General features: G+C 34.4%; 1 protein-coding gene across 2 annotated transcripts in view; it reads right to left on the bottom strand.

Annotated features, from left to right (window-relative positions):
• Positions 1-140: 140 nt before the first annotated feature.
• The window catches only part of LOC130623583 (active breakpoint cluster region-related protein-like), a 35541-nt gene continuing 15593 nt past the window's right edge, over positions 141-20088 (bottom strand). For both annotated transcript variants that reach the window (XM_057439085.1, XM_057439086.1), the window contains exons 12-25: positions 13408-13479; positions 13179-13241; positions 12692-12767; positions 12100-12173; positions 11224-11323; positions 4705-4773; positions 4333-4427; positions 4127-4228; positions 2593-2768; positions 2440-2501; positions 2182-2259; positions 1803-1937; positions 1326-1431; positions 141-1074 (exon numbers count right to left, since the gene is read on the bottom strand). In XM_057439085.1, coding sequence (XP_057295068.1) covers positions 753-1074; positions 1326-1431; positions 1803-1937; positions 2182-2259; positions 2440-2501; positions 2593-2768; positions 4127-4228; positions 4333-4427; positions 4705-4773; positions 11224-11323; positions 12100-12173; positions 12692-12767; positions 13179-13241; positions 13408-13479 — 1530 coding nt within the window. In that variant the 3' untranslated portion in view covers positions 141-752. The remainder of the gene's footprint in view (positions 1075-1325; positions 1432-1802; positions 1938-2181; positions 2260-2439; positions 2502-2592; positions 2769-4126; positions 4229-4332; positions 4428-4704; positions 4774-11223; positions 11324-12099; positions 12174-12691; positions 12768-13178; positions 13242-13407; positions 13480-20088) is intronic.

Here is a 20088-nt window from a genome sequence, read left to right as displayed (position 1 = left end):
AAACACAATGTTACTCAGTTTCACGTTTCTTTACTCTACCACGTATATACAGTGCATTTATTGAAAATAAAGTTGAAAATCTTTCTTCAGAAAACAAAATCAGAAAGGATTACACAAGAGAAAAACATAACGACAAAAGCTCAGAAAAGAGCACTGTATATTGAGACTTAAAAATTTAACAAATTGTGACCAAGTAAAATAGTTGTTAAAAAATAAAAAAATAATGTATGTTACACATAAATACCACAAAAATTAAATCACCATAAAAAATAATTTATTCAAAAGTTAACAAAATATAAGAGAGAGAGAAAGAAAGCGTCAATTGGTTGATAGTGCAGTACATAAAAGTTATAAAAGTCCACTTTGCTTATGAAATGACTTGGCCAGCAAACCAAAATGTAAAACCAAGATACATTTATAAAATGGTAAAACTGTAAAATACAAGATATCAGTTACGGTAAGTTAGTTACTAGGCACCAATGTAAAGATAATATACAGCGCTACCATGGACACCTGTTGTCATAACTAAGAATACACTCGAGGGTTAAAATTCCTTTGGGTAGAAGTCAACCGCTACTTGATTTGTATTTTGTCGTTTGTATCAACAGTAAAATGTCTCGCTAACTTGTACATATTTAACATAATATTTCGGGGTAACCGAGGCTTGCTTGTTCGTCGGAATTGGTGCAAATATCACGGTTGACTTCACAGACAGACATTCTCGATTAATTAGAACAACGAGGCAACCGAATCTAAATCAAGTACTCCTCCGCACCGACCATGAGTTTTTCTTCTAGTTTTAACGCTTTCTCAGGATCCAACCGTCGCCAAAGTTCTAAATCATCCTCCGGCAACTTTGTGCGAGGGTTATCTTTTAAAGTCAAAAAGTATCTGAATATCCCAACTTGGGACATAACATCTAAAGCACCGATGTCGAACGTTCCTACATTACACGAACTTCTCTCGTTTTCCTTGTCGACACTAGACGAGGACGGCGGTCGTAGTACAGTCGGCCCGAACACTGTGGCAAGATTGTTGAGGCCCATTTTGTTCTGACTTTCTTGTAGAGCAACCCTGTAAATAAGGAAATAAGATAGATTCACAAGCATAGCTAATAAGAAAATTCTTTTCTATACTCTAGACTTTTTTCAAGAACTTCTGTGGATGACGTTGACTTAAAATCTGCCTCAAACGACACGCTTTACACGCCTCTTATTTTACACGAAACACATTTAAAGCCTAGTAGATGCAACGAGAAGGAAACTTCACGTGATGAAGCAAGGAGAACGACCAAGAGTAAAGGTGGACAGAGAACAACAACACACCTCCGTAGATGTCCAAATAAATATAACGCAGTCATGCGATTGACTTTTGGAAGTTCTTGTACCACATCGCACATGTACAGTTCTTTCTCTTCTGCATCTGTGATGCCTAGAACAAAGAAGAGGCAGCATGTTTATAATACAAAAGCATGTGTGAAACTGGAAAAATCATATTGCACTGCACGCCCTTTTAAGAAGGAAACCACAAGGTGTTTAAGTGTCACAAGTCTCAGAATCCTCCACCGGCACATATTATTGTAGGAGTGCGCCTGCTGTTGCCGCATGTGACTTGTTAGGAAGGTCAGACAACATAGGGAATAGGGGCGTACCGTACCCTCTGTTTTTTAAATAAATGAGCTTCTTCATTAACTACGTAAATAGCTATATTTCAGTCTTCCTGAACGCGTTAGCTTCAAAAAAAATTTTCGCCTAGTAATTTTACTCCTTGGTTTGTGTTATTTAACAACAAAAATAACTTACTGAGCCCTTCAACGAATTTATGATACAGTTTGCTGGTGAAGAGGGACTGTGGTAACTCACGAAAATATAACTTCAGAAGACCTGCTACTGCGTGGATGTCCGTGTCGGACAGTGCCAGCACTGCATTTTGGGTTCCTGAAATAGTGAAAAAGTCGTGTATAGTGTTCTCTATAAAATATCCCTTTATTAATTTATACCCAATCGTCTTAAAATTCAAACAAACAAAAAAAAGAAAAGAAAGCTAATTCAAAAACTATGTAAGTACTATATAAAAAAGCCCGCGCATTTTCAAAATAATAGACGATAAGTAATAAACGTGAACTGTATAAACACAAACTGAGACAACCCCTTTAAAAGTAAAACGATTTTAAGAACGTACTTTCGTTAAAAAGCTTCTTTAGATTTTGTATTTCTGATGCTATACCAGACAAGCGATATATTCCCACTTCATCCATACCTAGAAACAAATTACGTATAAAGCTATATTTCTTACTGACGAAACAAAAAACGTTGGACCTTGTAGAAAAGAAAAACATTGTAGAGAATTTTTAACGACCTCTATAACAGTTGTGGACTTTAACAAACCGACCTAGGTCCAACGATTATTTGCTTTGTGTTTAAAAATCCATTTGTTTACCTCTTTTCTCGATTTCTTTGATGCAACTTATAACAACAACTGGAATAGAGTTCTTTTCGCGCCTAAAAGTAAAACCAAAAAATAAATTAAAATAAATAAATAAATCACAATAAAATAGAAAAAGATTTAATATAATTGGTAAGCGAAGCATACTTGCACACAGCTAATATGGGCACTCCAAACACGCCATTTTCTCTGAACGACGGACATTTCTTGATCCCATCCATTGACGTGGAGAAACTTAAAGATATATTCATGGAAGCCTGTCCACGATCCAGAGATACATTCAACGAACGGTTTTTTCCATCCACAAGATTTTCACGGGTGAGCTAAAATAGAATAAGTGTTTGCTAAAGTTTTTGTATTGTCAACTAATATTAGTTTCACAAATCTTTTATAACCTTTTTATATAAGTTAACGATGCCTTGTAATTCTACACACCTACTTTATAAGAATCTTGAGACATTATTACAAATGTTTTATATAAGAAACAACAGGCTGAGATTATAGATGAATTTTTTTAACATTTTTGCGGCAACTTTTTCGGCTCCGGCATCTGCGTGACAGGGAAAAGATGGAGGCGCTAGGGAAGGCATTGTTGGGACTTTAAATGAATTCAAATAAATCAGAAGGCGTCAATCTACACTTAATAATAATTTAAAACCTCAAACGATATTTCCGTGAGAAGAAACCCACAGGAAAAGACCTCTTTTTACCAAACCCTCTTTTTGCCAGAGTCAAAGCGTTTACCGCTGAAAAGTAAACAAATAACGTCACGCGGGAACTCATCTATAGGTATTCTCAACTGCTAACTCGCAAAATATCGAGAAAATTGAAAACGTATATTGATTGATAACATGTCTCTCTGAAAAAAATATAAAAGGAATAAAACAGGCTCTGACTCCATAAATGTTCAGAAAATTTCCTTTTGATCAGGTTGTGCTAAAAAGTATGTTTCTTATAAAACAACAAATAACGTCATGTCAACCTGAATTCATTTAATAGACTAGAATGACAAAAATATTTCAATACCATCTGTTCCTTCCAATCCTATAAAATCTCCACCACCATTTGTAACCGAGTATTACTTTCATATAAGTTCAATAAAAATTATAACGCTTAATGCCAACGATAAACGTAATAATACACCACTGATCCACCCACCCATTTTCTTTACGTATTTTTTGTTTAGTACACCTTTACGATAATTCAGGAAAACTAACACTATATCGCAACTTATTTTGCGATCGGAGGAGGTAAACATCACACTTTTATAAGAGTTTATTAAGGAGAAAACACGTTTTTTCGTGATAACTTTTCTTGCCGCATTGTGTTTTTAATGAAAAGTACACATAAGTTGTATCTTATTTAACGTTTCCTGAAAATTTGAAAGAAATTGATACGACGGAAGTTAAAAAACTGGAGAAAACACGCTTTCGTCTCTAACAAACTCTCATAAAAACGCGTAAGAACGCATGTACAATTGAATTATCGTAAAGGTGTATTAAAACAACTTTCTCATAAAAACAGATTCTACAAAGAAATTACACTTAAAGTTAAGAAAGTTTAATGCATTTTGAAAGGGCTAAGAAAGTTTTGTGTGCACGCATATTATTTTATCCAGTTTTCATTTTTCCGAATGCCGTCTGATAAAAACAACATTTTTCACGATAATCAAATTCCTTACATTTATACAAACTTTACCACTGATATCGTCGCCCATCAGTCGCAGCTTGTTGTAACAAGAGAGTCGCAACGTGTTACACGCTTCGATTTCGAATTCGAACGTCTGAAAAGAATCGAAAGTTAGTCTGTGGTCTGTGCAGTGAAATAAAAAAGTAGCCTGTCATACTACGAAAACAATAAAACGGGCAAACTTGTAAGAATGTATACCTCGTCCCATTGCGGATCAGAACCACGCGCTGGTTTTGTTTTCGATTTTTTAAAGAAATGTCCGTAGCTGTCAATTTCAAGAACAACATATGTATCTAAATAACAACAAATAGAAAAAAATAGAAAAATAACAAAGATAAACAACACCGAAAGGACGGGGTGCCAAGAATGCAAAAGGTTTCGATTTGCGTAGTAATCTTTACTCCGTAGTAGAAACAACAGGCACCTGCATTACTTTGCTGCTAAAGAGGGAAGCCTATTGCACAACACCATTGCTATCTTTTGCGTAATTGCTTGTTTGCAGATGGGCGTAGAATGGAAAAGAAGAAATGACATTCTGAGCGAAATGCTCACTTTGAAATTTTTACGCACCTGAATTTTTCGAGAAGCCTTTTCCATGAAGTATGTTGATGAATAAGTAACCGGTCAACGACTCCTTTTCTAAAGTAAAATCATATATACATTTCGTCACGTGAACAAGAGGCTGGTGGCGAGCACAATATACTATACTTACCACAGATTAAGGTATTTATTTTCGGTCTTAATTTATTTTAAGGTCTTTATTTTCGAAGACACTTAACAAGAGGGGAGGGGTGCTCAGTTCCAAAATATTATTAAATGACTTGTAAAGTAAGCCTCTAGTGTTAGAAGGAAAACGTGAACTGTTCTTTGTCTCTCCAAATGTCGTGAAATGTGACGGCATATAGCTGACAGAAAAATAAAAATATATAAAGTTCCCTACACCAAATATAAAATCTTCAACGAAGTTCTACTAACATTTTACCAAATTTTTTATCTTATTTACAAATGTTATTTGATTACATAAGCCAGTCTTATAACATGCAAATTTATTTTATTGCGAAAAAATAATTATTTGAGGAAAGTTAACAAAATAACAATTTTTCAAAACAGAACGATAACTAGGCCAGTGCTTTTATTTCATTGAAAAAATAAAACTTTATACGAAGTTTTCCTGTTTTAGAATGTACCGCTAAATGTTTTTTAAAAAAGCTATTCAGAGAATCTAGATTCCATTCAATATGAGTTTTTTTCAAACGGTCAAAGTGTGAACATATTTCGGTCACACAATCTATGGCTTTTAAAAAAAGAAAATCAAACTTTCACAATTTCTGGTCACGCAGGGAAAAATTTAAATAAATGATTAAAACTAAAACTGGGAAAAACATGTGATTAAAGTGTAAAAAATTATCATTACAGATCAAACGATCACGCAAAGTTAAAACCTTTTTCTCACTTCTTGTGAACGCTTACAATGTGATATATTGCAGATCGAATTTGAATGAATCCTTAAAAAATGTTATTATCTATGTTCCAGTTTTTTCCCGTATACTTTCTTTGAACAAATACAGAACATTTACGCTATGTTTATTTCACTACAAACCAATCTATGAAAAACATACGTGCTGGCTATATAAAACTAAAAAAGCCACAGAGCATTACCTTTATAAAAATATAAATTTATAAAAAGTTAAATCCCGCCGCAATTAAGCTCGATGATAACCTTTGAAATCGCTCGACTTGAGAAAGCATGCATTAATATGTTATTTGCTCGATCCAACGAAACAACAATTTGTGGCGCCAAACATCACGTTTCGACATCACATAACACAGAATGCGCTGATTTTTAAACAAATCGAAATTAATGACATTTCTCCTTCCATCTTATCAAGAAATCCGTAAACCCGATATCGATAACGCGTGTCTTATTTTAATACACAGAAATGAAAGCCAACATTCACACATCGGCTTTTAAACGGCTTTCTCATAAAAAAATGCGGCAAGGATAGGATGTTCCTCTAACCTCCGTAACGTGATGGTTTGGGAGCCTTATTGGTACTTTGGCGACAACAGTATCAAAACACAAGTAAAAGAAAAGGACAAACAAACAAACAAACAACAAACAAACAAACAAACAAATTAACAAACAACATCAGCAGCAACATTATATTTCAAGTGCCTTAAAGTTACAGATTCAACTAAGGCGTTTGTGTCAACCGCACACCAGAATACATATACGTTTAAAAAAGTATACATACCATGATCGAAATATTGCTTGTACTTTCTTGGAGATTTTTTTTTCGGGGAGATCAATTCCGGTAACATGCTACGCTTCGGCGACTTTTTAGGTGAATTTCCCGCTGATTTTATCAGTTTCGGCGAGAAACTGAAAAACTTACTTTTTTGACGTTGAGTTCTGGGTGAATCGAAAGGAAACACTTCGTAGGGTGTGGTATCTATTTCAACACTGTTTTGGGTTTCACAAGAAATCGCGCCACATGAATATTTACGCGGAGTGCTGTCTAAAGATCGCACGTAGCCCTTCTGACAAACTTTATTTTTGTTCATGTCTTTCGATGTCTTGCCACGAGGTAAAGTGCCGTATAATTTTTGAACATAATCTGGTGGCCTGGAAAGCTTGGTCTGATGACAGCTAGAAATCTTTTGTTTTTTGGGCGTTTGTTTCGCTTCTATTTCGGAAACAGATCTGTATATAGGCTTGATAGGTGTATTTCCTTCACTGTTACACGGCCTTCTTGCTAACGTTGAGCATCTTTGGTTCTTGGGCGAAGCAAGCGCGTGTACTGCTTTTATTGGAAGCGTTAGATTACGCGATAATCGACGCATTGCCTGTTTACTTGATACAATACTGTCTTTTGTAGAATGGTACCCGCGTATACACAAATCTAACTCGTGCGCATTCCGTTTCGTTACATCAGTTGGCCTGTACTTCATCATAGATGTTTGTTCAATCATGTGTATGTCCATATATTCGCATTCTCTGCCGTTCGTAGAAGCACTGGCATGGTGACTCAGTTGTTCCATCAGAGCATCATGAGAGATGCCTAAAGTTTTTGAACTTTTTGTTTTCGAAGTTGCTGTGGTTTTTGATGCCACAGCACGCGTCACAAAAGCGTCGGCCGACACCATCAGATCCTCATCGTCGGCAGACGTCATATTGATAAAATCCATCTTTCGATGACATTGATAGGGAGGATGTCTCGGTGAGTCACACACGTTAAGTGGTGACAAGTTCATCGAGTTCTCCACCATAGATCTTTGACGAAAGACTTTAAGCTTAGTCTTTGTTGGACATTCTGTTTGTGCTCCCGGTGACCTTAACGACCGTGCGTTCGGAAATTTCATCGACTGGCTTTTGGATGGAGAAAATACAGGGATTGAAAATAACGAAGTTTCCCCGTCAACACAGGGTTTAGTTTCGCCGATACTCTTTTTAGGTACAGGCACTCGAGACTGCTTTGTGGTAGGACCGGTGACCGGCACGCTCTGTCTTCTTGAGAATGTTCCTTTTTGTTTATTAGACATGGTCATTTTTTTGTTTATTATGTTTCACTTAAAATAAGAAGTTAAATCAATGGGAATTCTTTTTAGTTGTATACACGCTTTTTTGACACAAGCAACGTTAATTTTTCGTCGAGCCTCGCTGTGCTATATCTTCGTTTGTTGATTAAATATCCGAAGTAAAGTAAAAAATTATTTCTAACCCCATTCCCATCTCGCTTATATCGGATTTTTTTTCTCCTGCTAAGAGTCTGGTACAAGTGTAAAGGACTATTCTGAATTTCAAATATTGTTTATCTAAATCGAACCTTGCATGTAAAGATGTTACAAAGCCCGTGGTTAATTTGTCGTTAATGTTGTTTAAAATTTAATTTTAAGAGGCTTACTAGTTGCTTAAAATTTCATGAAATTTGTAGCCTCGTGTTGCTTATAAGTGTTGATTATTAAAAAAAAGCGTGTAATACGTATATTGTCAACAAATTAAATGTTCGGCCAAAAATAACCGATAGAGAAATACGTAAAAAGTAGTGAACACCACTTCAACTCTTTCGAACATCGGTAGCCTCATTAAAAGGAGCTACATCTAAAAAACTCTGCAACTTAAAAAATCTTTTTTCTGCTTGTTACACACCAGAACACAAAATAAAAATATTACTAGAAATTTTAAAATCCTTTCCAATACAAACTGATTCTATACTGATCGGAAAATGACTCATTTTGTTTATAAAAATGGAGGGCTTGACATTTTTTTACATAAAAAAAAAAATATTAAAAAGTATTCAGGAGAAAGCAATGTAAATCAAAACAAGGATAAAAACATAAAAATCAGTTTATCCAAAAGTAAATAAATAAAACATATATAACAAACAAAAATAAATAAAAAAAAAATAAAAATCAGAAATCGAGTCAGCTTTTAAAAAATAAAGCAGTGTTATTCGAGAACTTCGATAATTAATGTTCGTTTTTCACGATCTGTCGTTTGTTGCATCGTTATAAAACTCTACCTAACGACTTCTAACTCACTTTTCTTTTATTTCAGAACAATAGCACTTCCACGGCTCGCGAAACATTCAACGGACGTAGAATTACATTTTATGACTTTCCCTTACGAGTAATTAAGTTATCACGATTTTGTATTTGACAATATTTTGTAGATCATAATAAAAAATCATCTGACGATAACTTGTCAACTTTTACTTTTTCTTTGTTTAAACCTTTTCTTCATGAACATGTCAATGAAATCTGTTCCTTTCAAAACTAGAGCTCTACGAATATACACACTTTTCCCTGCGATTTTTGTCATTTGTGAGTACGTCTTATACTCTATAGAGAAAACAGGCTTTTTAAACTAAGCAATTACCACTAAATTGAACATCGATATATTATTCTTACTCCTTTCTTAGAAAACTTTGCAAAATAAAAATAAAAAACGTGTGAAAAGGTCGGCTTGGAGATGTGTATATTGGACATCCGTAAATTTCACCTCACATCCGGGTAGTCACAAAAATATCATTTCAGATTCACATATTATTTTCTACAGCATGGTACAAAGTTCTTGTACCAATATCCACTAAAAATTCGAGTTGGAAGTTTTTCTTAAAAAGCCACTTACAGTTGCATTCCTTATAACGTTCTTCGAAATTCCTTGTTCATATTAATTTTCGCGCGCATTGATCTTGCGCGCGAATTATTTTTCATATATTTTATTTGAAACAAATCAAAAGAAATGAGGGTTGAGAGGACATGCGATTATTTCGAATATAATAGCGAAAACCTCGAATTTCGCGCTACAGTTTTTTAAGCAATAACAGCACTAACTTTCGCGCGCACGGCCTATTTTTTGAGCAAGCGCGCGAAAACTACTAAAAGGTAGCCACACCCATAAGCTAAACTTTTATTAATGTTCCTACATACAAAGTCGTGTTAAACCTAAAATGTTTTTAACTCCTAGGCTCAAGGCTTAACGGGTTTGTCCTCGAGAAAATGACTTTTAGCGCAGCGGGAATTTTTTTATAATGTCCTCTCTTCCCTAAGCAACCAAGCGTTTCACAGACGCTATAAATTTCTTCACAAGAAATACTTTAAAAAAGTTTAAAACTTGCTGAAATTGTTTTGATTATGTTAAAACGATTCCAATACGATATAAAAATAAATAAATAAATCCATCATCAAGATCGAGCACTCATTACTTCTTACCATAATGCTTCAGGTTTTTAAACAACTAATTGCAATTAAAGAACATATCACTGCACATAAAAAAAGTATCAAAAAAAGTCTTTTACAACAGAAAGTTTGAAATTTAAAAAAAAGAAAACACAATCTGCTAATAAAGCTCCCTCCTACAAAACAAAACTGAGTTATGAGCAGAAAGCAATGTCGACTAATCGAATTACTCCTCGACATCTGTTCGAAATTTTCTGCTTTTTATTACAGTTTTGCGCAAGTCTTCTTTTTTACACTTCAAAGAAAAAGAAAAACGTATAACAAATTCGATTTCAACTCTTTTTTTCACTCTCATGGAATTAAAACTGCTCTTTGCTTTATAATGTTTGCACGTTCTTTTTTCAGTTCAAAACACTTTAGACAAATAGCTAATCGGCACGCTAAGTTTGATTTTAAAAAAAATCCAGCGTCTTCAGCCCTAATTTTTTTAAAGAGTCAGTCAAAAACATTTAAAACTGTAAATAAACAACTTACCAATGATACCAATAAACAAAAACAAAAAAAAACTTAAACAAACACAACAAACAAACAAAACAAAACTAACAAAAACAAAAATAAGGCAACGAGAACAAACAAAGAAAACACACAGAAATAATGAAACAAACAGCAACAGTTTTACTTGGAAGAAATCTAAAAAGAATTTCTTACACGCCACCAACATGTCACCCACCCACTCATTTGTAATAAAAATTAACTGGAACAAAAAAGTTTAATTTCTTTTAAAAAGATCACTAACAAATAGTTTCAATAAATTCACTGACACACCCAATCTTACACACACACACACACACACACAGAAAGAACACTACATAAGTCACATGAAAAATTAAACACTGAAGAAGAAGAAACGAAGAAAAAATGGAAAATCCATTCAAACAAATTCCCAGTTTTGACGTCATCAGCATATGTCTTCACATTTTAATGTTGTACATTTCAAAGAAGTACATTTGGCTTTTTATCAATTACAAGAAAAGGTTAACATTGAAGAGAATCTTCTGTTGTGACTGTATATGGATTGGAATAAATAGAACAGAAAATGTTATAATTAAACGGTCGCCATACGTTGATATAATTGACCGAAGCAATAAAATGTTATGTTATCTTATCAGTTTTTAATTTTTTTAATTGAGTTATTATTTAAGGGAGTTATTATTTTATTTAGTTCACCTACTTGTTTCATAACATCTAGATGCAAAATACCACGCAAACGATATGGTTAAATTGCATTCACTTATTTCTTTTTATTCATGGGCTAAGAGCCCATTTTCTAATGTAAACAACGGTCTTCTTAATAGGGTGAAATTAAAATATAAGAAGGTCTTTTACATAAGAAGTCAAGCATCTTACCATCTGCTTCAAACTTTGAGAAGTCCACACTTATAGGTCGAGTTGGTCCAAGAAATGGGGAAGGCAACTGTGCGCCAAAACGAGCACCCAAACTCTGGAGCTAAAAATGAAAAACATAAATCATTCTCAAAGTGGGAAGATGTAGTTAGTATCATACATTTCGAGAAGACCTGTTTAATATGACGTTATTCTGGTGAAATATACGTTTTTTCTTTTTATAAGAATATGCTTTATATGAATATCAGGCTGAGATTTTAGGTTAAAAACAATAGATCTATTGTTTAGAACAATAAAAAAATAAGAATAATGACCAGCCTGGTTAGAATTTTGATATTCTTATCAAAAAGCATTTACTCTTAATGCAGATTCTGAACCCTTAGATGACAGAGCATGTAGATCTCCACACAAAAAGCGCTTCATCTGCGGTTGGAACACCAAACTCCTGAGGACTAGTTATTATGAAAATGGCACCCACGCTTTAGAAAGAGGATGAATTGCGCTACCCGACGGTACCAAACACAAACCATCTCGGTCTTTTCTTTAGACACCGGTTGCAACTTAATTTTGGAAAGCTAATTATATTTTTTGCCTGAAAAGGGTCTTTTTAAGGGTGAAGGCAGCAGGAAAAGGCCTAACACACTTAAAAGAATGTTTCAAGTCTATTTGTATAAAAACTTCAGAGAGTGAAACATATTGTCCTTAAGGAAAGTAGTGGGTACACTTGTTGAATTATCGAACTTAGGGTGACTATCAATTTTACCATTCATAAGCCGTGTCACTGATCTGCACCGACTAATAAAATATATTTTTAACTTGCCGACTTACTTCAACGATAATATATTGTGATATACACAAACAAATCACAACGTTTACTACCTTCAGCACAGTTTCAAAAGCTTGTTGAAGTTCCAAACTGCTAAGTTGGATGGATTCTGCATGTCGTGCATGAACTGAAAAATACAAATAAAAATCTCAAATAATTTGTTTGTGTTCCACTTGTAAAGCAAGTGAGAACACAGTGTTGAGGACATTGAACAAAATATAACGAATTCATACTTCAAAACAAAGGCATGCCAAAGAAGAAAAAAGAACACTCCAGGGACTGAGATCCAGTTCGTGGATTGGAAATAAGTAAAAATCACCAGGAGTAATTTCAGATCATTGTTATTGTCATAATCACACCAGTGCAGGACGTAAATATTTTTAATTTTTCTTTGGACTGAGGAGTGATTTCCGCAAGCCTGTATCTTATCTGTTAAAAATTTCTCACTTTAATTGGCTGGTGCTCCTAACTTTACGCGAAAAAAAAATAAATTAAAGTTAAACTTAATTATTACAAGGAGAAACTGTTACTCGAAGACATCTTAGACTCATGCGCGATAACTACTAAACTTAACACCAGTATGCAAATCTTTAACAATCAGAAGTTAGTGACAACAACATTGAAGCTTTAAAGGTAAGAACTTACTTCTTCGTAATCTTGGTCTTAATGCTTCCATCCATGCTTGTCGTTCGGACTCCACATTAACGAGTAATGTGTACGTCTATAAGATTAATAAATCTGTCCACTATACTTTAACTTTGTGTAATATAAAGTTAAAAATACACCTATTGGAAATGTTTTTAACGGTAACATGTTCTAACATTTTCGGGGTTTAGAAAGCGTTGCATGTAACATTCAACATTATTGCAAAACAATTATATTATTACAACTTCCTCTAGATCGTTTTTTTTTTGTTTAACCTGTTTCCTCAAAAAATTATTTTTTAGTTAACTTATCCAAGAAAATGAAAGAAAGTCTGTTCGGATGTGTTAGTGTTATTCCAACGAGTCATTAAACCATAAAAAAAATATATATTATACTGAGGGTGGTATATGTATATGAAAATATTTGGGAAAGCTGTATTATTATGTTTTCTTCTTTACATAATTTTAAAAAGGTAACATTATTATACCTTTCCACTTTTATGATACAAATTGAAAGGTATGCTTGGCGATATCAGCTGCAGTAACCTTTCCTACAAAAGAAAGGGGAAAGTTATTAATTCCTTAAACAAAACATTAAATTTAAGAAAATCTTTGCCTAAGAAAAAATATACACAAGTACTGCCTCAGATATTTTCCTTTCTTTCCTTCAGTTGGTGTCCTGAAGTTTTACTCAGTCAAAAATTGTTGTTAGCTTACCTGTTCAGCTATCTTCTTCTTGAATTTTTCCACACCCCTAGAGGACGACCTAGGTCCTGGCATATTTCTTCGCTATAAAATTGAAAAGACTGATGAAAAAGGTTCAAATTTTATTGCTTTAAAACCCAATTTCTGTAAGGAGGAGGAAATATTCAAAAGGTAATGAAGGTTTCCAAAATTCCTTATGTTAAGGATACTTTGATTTTAGAAATTTTCTAAAAATTTTGTTTGACTTTGATTAGCGGTTAAGATTTTACGGCCTTTTGAATATTTGCTGTTTTGAACAAATTTCTTGGTCCTAAGTTTAAGTAAAACCTTCAAAATCAGCAGGTTTGAGAACTTGATTAGTACTATTTAATCCAACTGAAACCACCTTATTGAAATAAACAATTAATGTGACACTGGCTTACGAACATCACCAAAGATGATAAAAATTGTTAAAAATGCCAAAAGTACCATATTCTAAATGGTATACACGCTTTCTTTTTATAAGAATAGTGTTTTTTCGTTGAGGGTGAAGTATTCTTATGATTTAGCAAAACATGAGGGTGAAGTATTCTTATTTTTCAGAGTAAAGTTTCTGTCACATGTATGCACAAGAACAACTATTTCACGACAGCTGAATATGTTTCTTTTGAATGAGATGTTCACACATATTTTTTAGTATACTGTTACGCATTTACAGCATGTTTATGTTTTATGTTTATCAAACCAAATATAACAGGTTAAACACTTGTCTCATTTTGATTTCCCTAATTTTTTGGTTAACTAACAATTTTATTCTAAGCAAACTCACCCTGGAAATATTCTTAAGATATTCTTACAATTTAGGCAATTTTCACCCTGATATTCTTATAGACGTTATTCTTATATAAAAAAAGCGTGTATTATGCAGACCTCTTTAACCTTGAAAATTGGCAAGTTGGCAAGTAAAGAGATCTCAGTAGGTAGTGTAAAATGCAGGAAAAACCAACCAATCTATATGAGCAAATTTATTTCTTTGTAGTTTTAAGGTAGTTTTGAGCAATAATATCTAGTTAACAAGATTAGATCACATGATTTTTCACACAATCTGCAGGAATGTGTATTTGGTTTAGCCTTCCTTCGTCTCCGGGAAAAAAATGAACACATTGGGGAATCTTTTACGTGGAGCCAGCAAGTTCTTGGTATATTCTTTTTTTTTCCCTGGACTAACTTTCCAAAACTTTTTTATTTGCATTGACTGGCTAAGTATCATTTACTGCAAGGCCAGGTTCTGTTTGAAAATCGACAAAAAACTTGAAGAAAGTCGAAAAGACAAGACAGGTGAGGTGAGATGAGAAAATGCTCTATTTGTACTTTTTCCGTAGAGCTCTAGTTAGCAAATAAATATTGTTGACATATACAGTGAAATGTTTTTGTATTTTTTGATTAATAGCTAGCTAGCCTAGCTAGCTAGTGTTTGTGAACTATACCACTAGCCTTAGCTCTGCTGTAGTTAGCTAGCTATAATAAGGCTAGCTAGCAACAGCAGAGCTAGCTAACTACGTACTGCTCCTAATTAGCAGAATAATCTAGTCTAATTTGGATGATGAATGCCTAATTAAGCTAACAAATTCTAAATCATGGAATCCTATTTTGGCAAATCATTTGTTTTTCACCATTTTTAAAGTGTAAGTGGCTTGAATCGCCTACATCATCTAAATAAGTGAAAAAAAAACAATCTCTCCCATGCCTTTTCTAAATTGTGTGCATAGCTACTATGCAGAGCTTAGCCTTGTATTTAGGAAGGTAAAATAATAGATTTGGTGCTTGCGTATCAAAAGGGGATGAACTGGGATCTTAAAAAAATGTTATATATAGCCTAAATATTGTTTCGTCTTACACTTAAATTAGAGAATCACCTAAATAGCAAAATCTGCTTAGTTAGCAGTTTCCTTACTGCATATCAAATAGGTGTGTGTGAGCAACATTACAATAAAGTCCCAGATCCTCCATCGACATTCTTGTTGCTGTCGTTGCATGGCAAATATTTTAAAATTATTTTCGCACACTCCAATATTTTTTCCTATGAGTTTATGTAGCTAGCTAGCTGTTTTATAGCTTCTAGTCAAGTTTGTGTTTTTTGGTTTCCACATTTAAATCTGTTATATGTTGAATGAAGTGTATTACATTCCCCGTACCAAGAATGTTTACAAAACCTTGTTTTAATCATAGAGGTAGAAATAGAGACGGATATTGAACTCATTTGAAAATATCATAGGAGAATTCTGCTGATTTATTTAGCTAAATTTTAAAGTAATGGAACCATATACATGTGTATATATAGCTATATTTTTAAATTGTATATATATAGCTATAAACAAGTTTTGGTTTACATCTTCTTTTTTGCTCTTGCTCAGGCATTCTCTGGGACAGGAAACGTCCCTGATACTTGTTGATATTGCGATTTGTGTTAATTCTGTTGTATCTTTCAGTAACCAATACAATAGTATTAGAGACTGGTGAAGCCTTCAAGTTACCTCATCAAGGTAAGAATCATTTAACAATGGTAGCAGAGTTAAAAGGTACAGATCAACTGGCCTGGTATTTATGATCATTGTGCGAGTGACATTTGAGTTGAGCAATTGAGGGCACACACCCTGATGTGTTCCTTGAGGTAAGAGAGATAACTTTCCCTTTTGTTGGCTATTTGTTGACACGTGTGTGTGCAAACCAATTGGTGAAGTGGTTTGTGAACAATGGCAACAACAACATTGAAGGCTCCACCAGCGTTTAAAGAGGATGATGACTATAGCAGTTGGAAGAACGATTTGGAGATCTGGCAGATGTTTACAGAACTACCAAAGAAAAAGCAAGGTCCAGCTGTATACCTGTCACTGACTGGTCGGGCACGGGAGGCAGTACGCGACCTGACACCTGCAGAAGTGGGATCAGATGATGGTTTGGACAAGATTATATCTAAGCTAGATTCAATATATTTGAAAGATGAAAGCACAAGAGCATTTATTGCTTTTAAAGAGTTTTATGACTATAAGAGGAATAGTGGAGACAAATTTCCTGATTTTATTGTGCAGTTTGAGAAGCTTTACAATAAGATATCCAAATATGATATGGCATTGCCTGAAGCTGTCAGGGCATATTTTCTTCTCACAGCTGCGAATATGTCTAAAGAAAATGAAAAACTGGCTCGTACAACTTGTGCAGAACTCAAGTATAAGAATATGAAGGACACAATCATGAAGATATTTGGAGAACTGAACACAGCAGAAGACGCTGCACATTTGGGAGCTCTTCCTGTGAAACAAGAATGCTTATATGGAAATCTTCATGCTGATACCAAGGACAGCTTGTCAAGGAATACACGTTCAAGAATGAATCCTGTTGATAAGGATGGGAAACTCATGAGGTGCCATGAATGTGATTCAACAAGACATTTTGCTAATAAATGTCCTCATAGAAATCAAGAGCAAAGAGGTTTCAGATCACGGAACAATAGACCTACAGAAAAGAAACAAGATGTAAATGAGATCCATATCACCCTTTTTGCAGCCTCTCCAGACCAAAGGCAATATTGTCTTGTTGGAGAATCCTTTGGTAGAGGTGTCTTGGATTCTGGCTGTACAAAGACAGTGGCTGGGGAGAAATGGATGGATGAATATCTTGGGACTCTCTCTGAATCAGATAAAAATGCTGTAGTTTCAAATAGTACTGATTCTATATATAGATTTGGTGATGGAAAGAGGAAGGAAAGCCATTTGAATAAGTTGTGTGATATGAACGATAGCGTCAATGATTGTGATAATGATGATGATGATGATGGTGGTGATGATTATGATAATGATGATGATGATGATGATGATGACACAGCTGATAAGAATGTGATAGATGTTTATGATGATTCTGAAGATGTAGAGCAACATCATCAAGAACAAGCTAGAAATGTAGACGAAAATGACCAAGAAGATTCTGGCACAAGTGAAAATGAAGTTGAGGAAAACAGGGATACTCATAAAAATAATGAAACTGAAGAAGACGAAGGTAGTGGTTGTACAAGTGACATTTTCAGAAGACCATCTACAGAATCCAAGAAAGTTGAATCGAAACCAAAAGCAAAATCATACATCAAATACAATCTAAATGGAAGATGGTATCGTGCAAGAGTTCTCTCAGCACAACCCAAAAGAAGTGGCACTTATAAAAATTGGGTTAATGTGTCTAATGATGGTGATAGAAAGCCAAAAAGCATCAATTGGAATGATGTGTCCAAATGGGTCGAGCTGGAAAATCCGGAATTCCCTGTCTATATGTGTGATGTCGATATGTTTTCACAGGAAGTAGTTGATGCGAAGGAGAGAGAATTGCAGAATTTAAAAGAAAATGATGTCTTCGAAGAAGTTCCAGACACTGGTCAAACAACTGTATCAAGCAAATGGGTCATAACTGAGAAGTTCAAAGGTGAAAAAAGGGTTGTGAAAGCTAGATTGGTGGCTAGAGGCTTTGAAGAAAATTCACAATCGTTGAGAACAGATTCTCCAACTTGTGGCAAACAAAGTCTTCGACTTGCTATGGCTATCATAGTTAGCAATGATTGGCAGATCAATTCACTTGATATCACTGCAGCTTTTCTTCAGGGAGATGCTATTGAAAGAGAACTGTTTCTACAACCACCAAAAGACACATTGTCATTGGGAACAGTGTGGAAACTAAAGAGATGTTTGTATGGGTTAAACGATGCATCTAGAGCATGGTACAAACGAGTGAGAAGTGAAATGTTGAAACTTGGTGGTGAAATGTGTACCTACGACCCTGCTGTGTTTTACTGGTATAGAGTCAAGCAAATCACTGGAATTCTTGTTTGCCATGTTGATGACTTTGTGTATGGTGGTAGTCCAGCTTTCCACAAAGAAGTTATTGCTAAACTTTTCGAAACGTTCAAAATCAGTACGCAATCAAGCTCAACCTTCAAGTATCTAGGATTAGATGTGGATCAATTTAAAAGCAAAATTAAGATTAATCAAGTGAGCTATATAGAGTCTTTGATAACTGTTAATATTGAAAATGATGTTAACAATGAACGAAAATTGACTAGCAAGGAAAAGACCATGCTGAGATCGTTGAGTGGGCAAATTGCTTGGGTGGCCGGACAAACCCGCCCTGATGTGGCTTATGATAGTTGCCAAACGTCTAATTATGGCAAGGAACCTACAGTTCAAAATTTGAAAGATGCCAACAAGATTATTCGAAAAATTAAGAGCAAGCATGTTGCAATAACCATTGCCAAAATTGCAAATATGAAAAATTGTGAAATTATTTGCTACACAGATGCAACTCATGCCAGTTTGAAGTGTGGATCATCACAAGGTGCATTCATCATATTTGTGAAACACCTGAGCGAAGTTATACCAATCTGCTGGCAATCAAAAAAACTACAAAGGGTAACCAAAAGCCCAATTGCTTCGGAAACACTTGCTCTGAGTGAAGGAGCTGATGCTAGTTTTTATTTGGCCAATGTCATACAGCAAATCTGCAAGTTGACGAAGGTTCCAAAGATCACTTGTATTATCGACAACAAGTCATTATTTGAAACCTTGAAAACGACAAATGTCACAAAGGATTTGAGATTGCGAGTTGATATAGCCAGATTGAGGCAGATGGTGGAACAAGATGAGATTACTGTCAAGTGGGTTGAAGGAAAACACCAATTAGCCGACTGCTTGACAAAACATGGAGCGTCTCCAAACAAGTTGCTTGAGGTTTTGGAGACATCCAAAATATCTCTACAATAATTGATTGTAGTGATTACCGTTGTGTTTTTTTTTTTGATGATTTTAATTTGTTTGTCATGTTGACTATGACAAACAGTTGCAGCATGCAATTTGATATTCTACTTGTGTTGGCTTTAAAATTGTGTTAATGTGGCAATGTTGATATTGCGATTTGTGTTAATTCTGTTGTTATCTTTCAGTAACCAATACAATAGTATTAGAGACTGGTGAAGCCTTCAAGTTACCTCATCAAGGTAAGAATCATTTAACAATACTTTTAAACCAATCACAGGTCCGTATTTTTCAGGGTAGTCAATATGATTTGAGGGAAAACACACCGTTCACGAAAACCTTCATAAATAGAGGGGCTGAAATTTTCACATATTCTTTGTTTTCTAACTTCAAACCTGTCATATTGTGTAGTTTTAGGTGATTTTTTGCTAATTTAGCTTTACTTTAATTCAGATATTTGTAGTTCTTGTTTAATCAAAGCTTCTTTGTGAGAGTTTGACTGTGAAACGTGTGTGTTTTCTCTCAACCGAAAATTGTAGCATGTGACAACCCGACCGGGAAAATTTAAAATTCCTTATTTATAGATTATTTTTTTATTATAACACTGAAATTGACTTTGTAACGTTTTTAACTGGATTTCTTCAATCTGGTGATATGTTGTTTATATTTTCTTCTTGTGCTAACATACGCAAATGGTATATACCTATAAATCCATTAAAATAATGCTTGAGTAGTTCTTATACAGTGATGATGGTGTGACCTTTACAATTACAAATTTAGAAATTAACTGTCGTTTTTTAAGCTTGAAAAGGTACATATTTTACAATATGTACCTTTTCACCACACAAATTTTTAAAATTTAGGCCATAAAGCCCAATACAAGAATGCATGGAATGAAAAGACGTTTTTGCTGCTCATTTAT

This window comes from Hydractinia symbiolongicarpus, chromosome 13 (assembly GCF_029227915.1).
Source record: "Hydractinia symbiolongicarpus strain clone_291-10 chromosome 13, HSymV2.1, whole genome shotgun sequence".
NCBI classification, from domain to species: Eukaryota; Metazoa; Cnidaria; class Hydrozoa; order Anthoathecata; family Hydractiniidae; genus Hydractinia; species Hydractinia symbiolongicarpus.
This window is presented reverse-complemented; position numbering and strand designations above follow the sequence as displayed.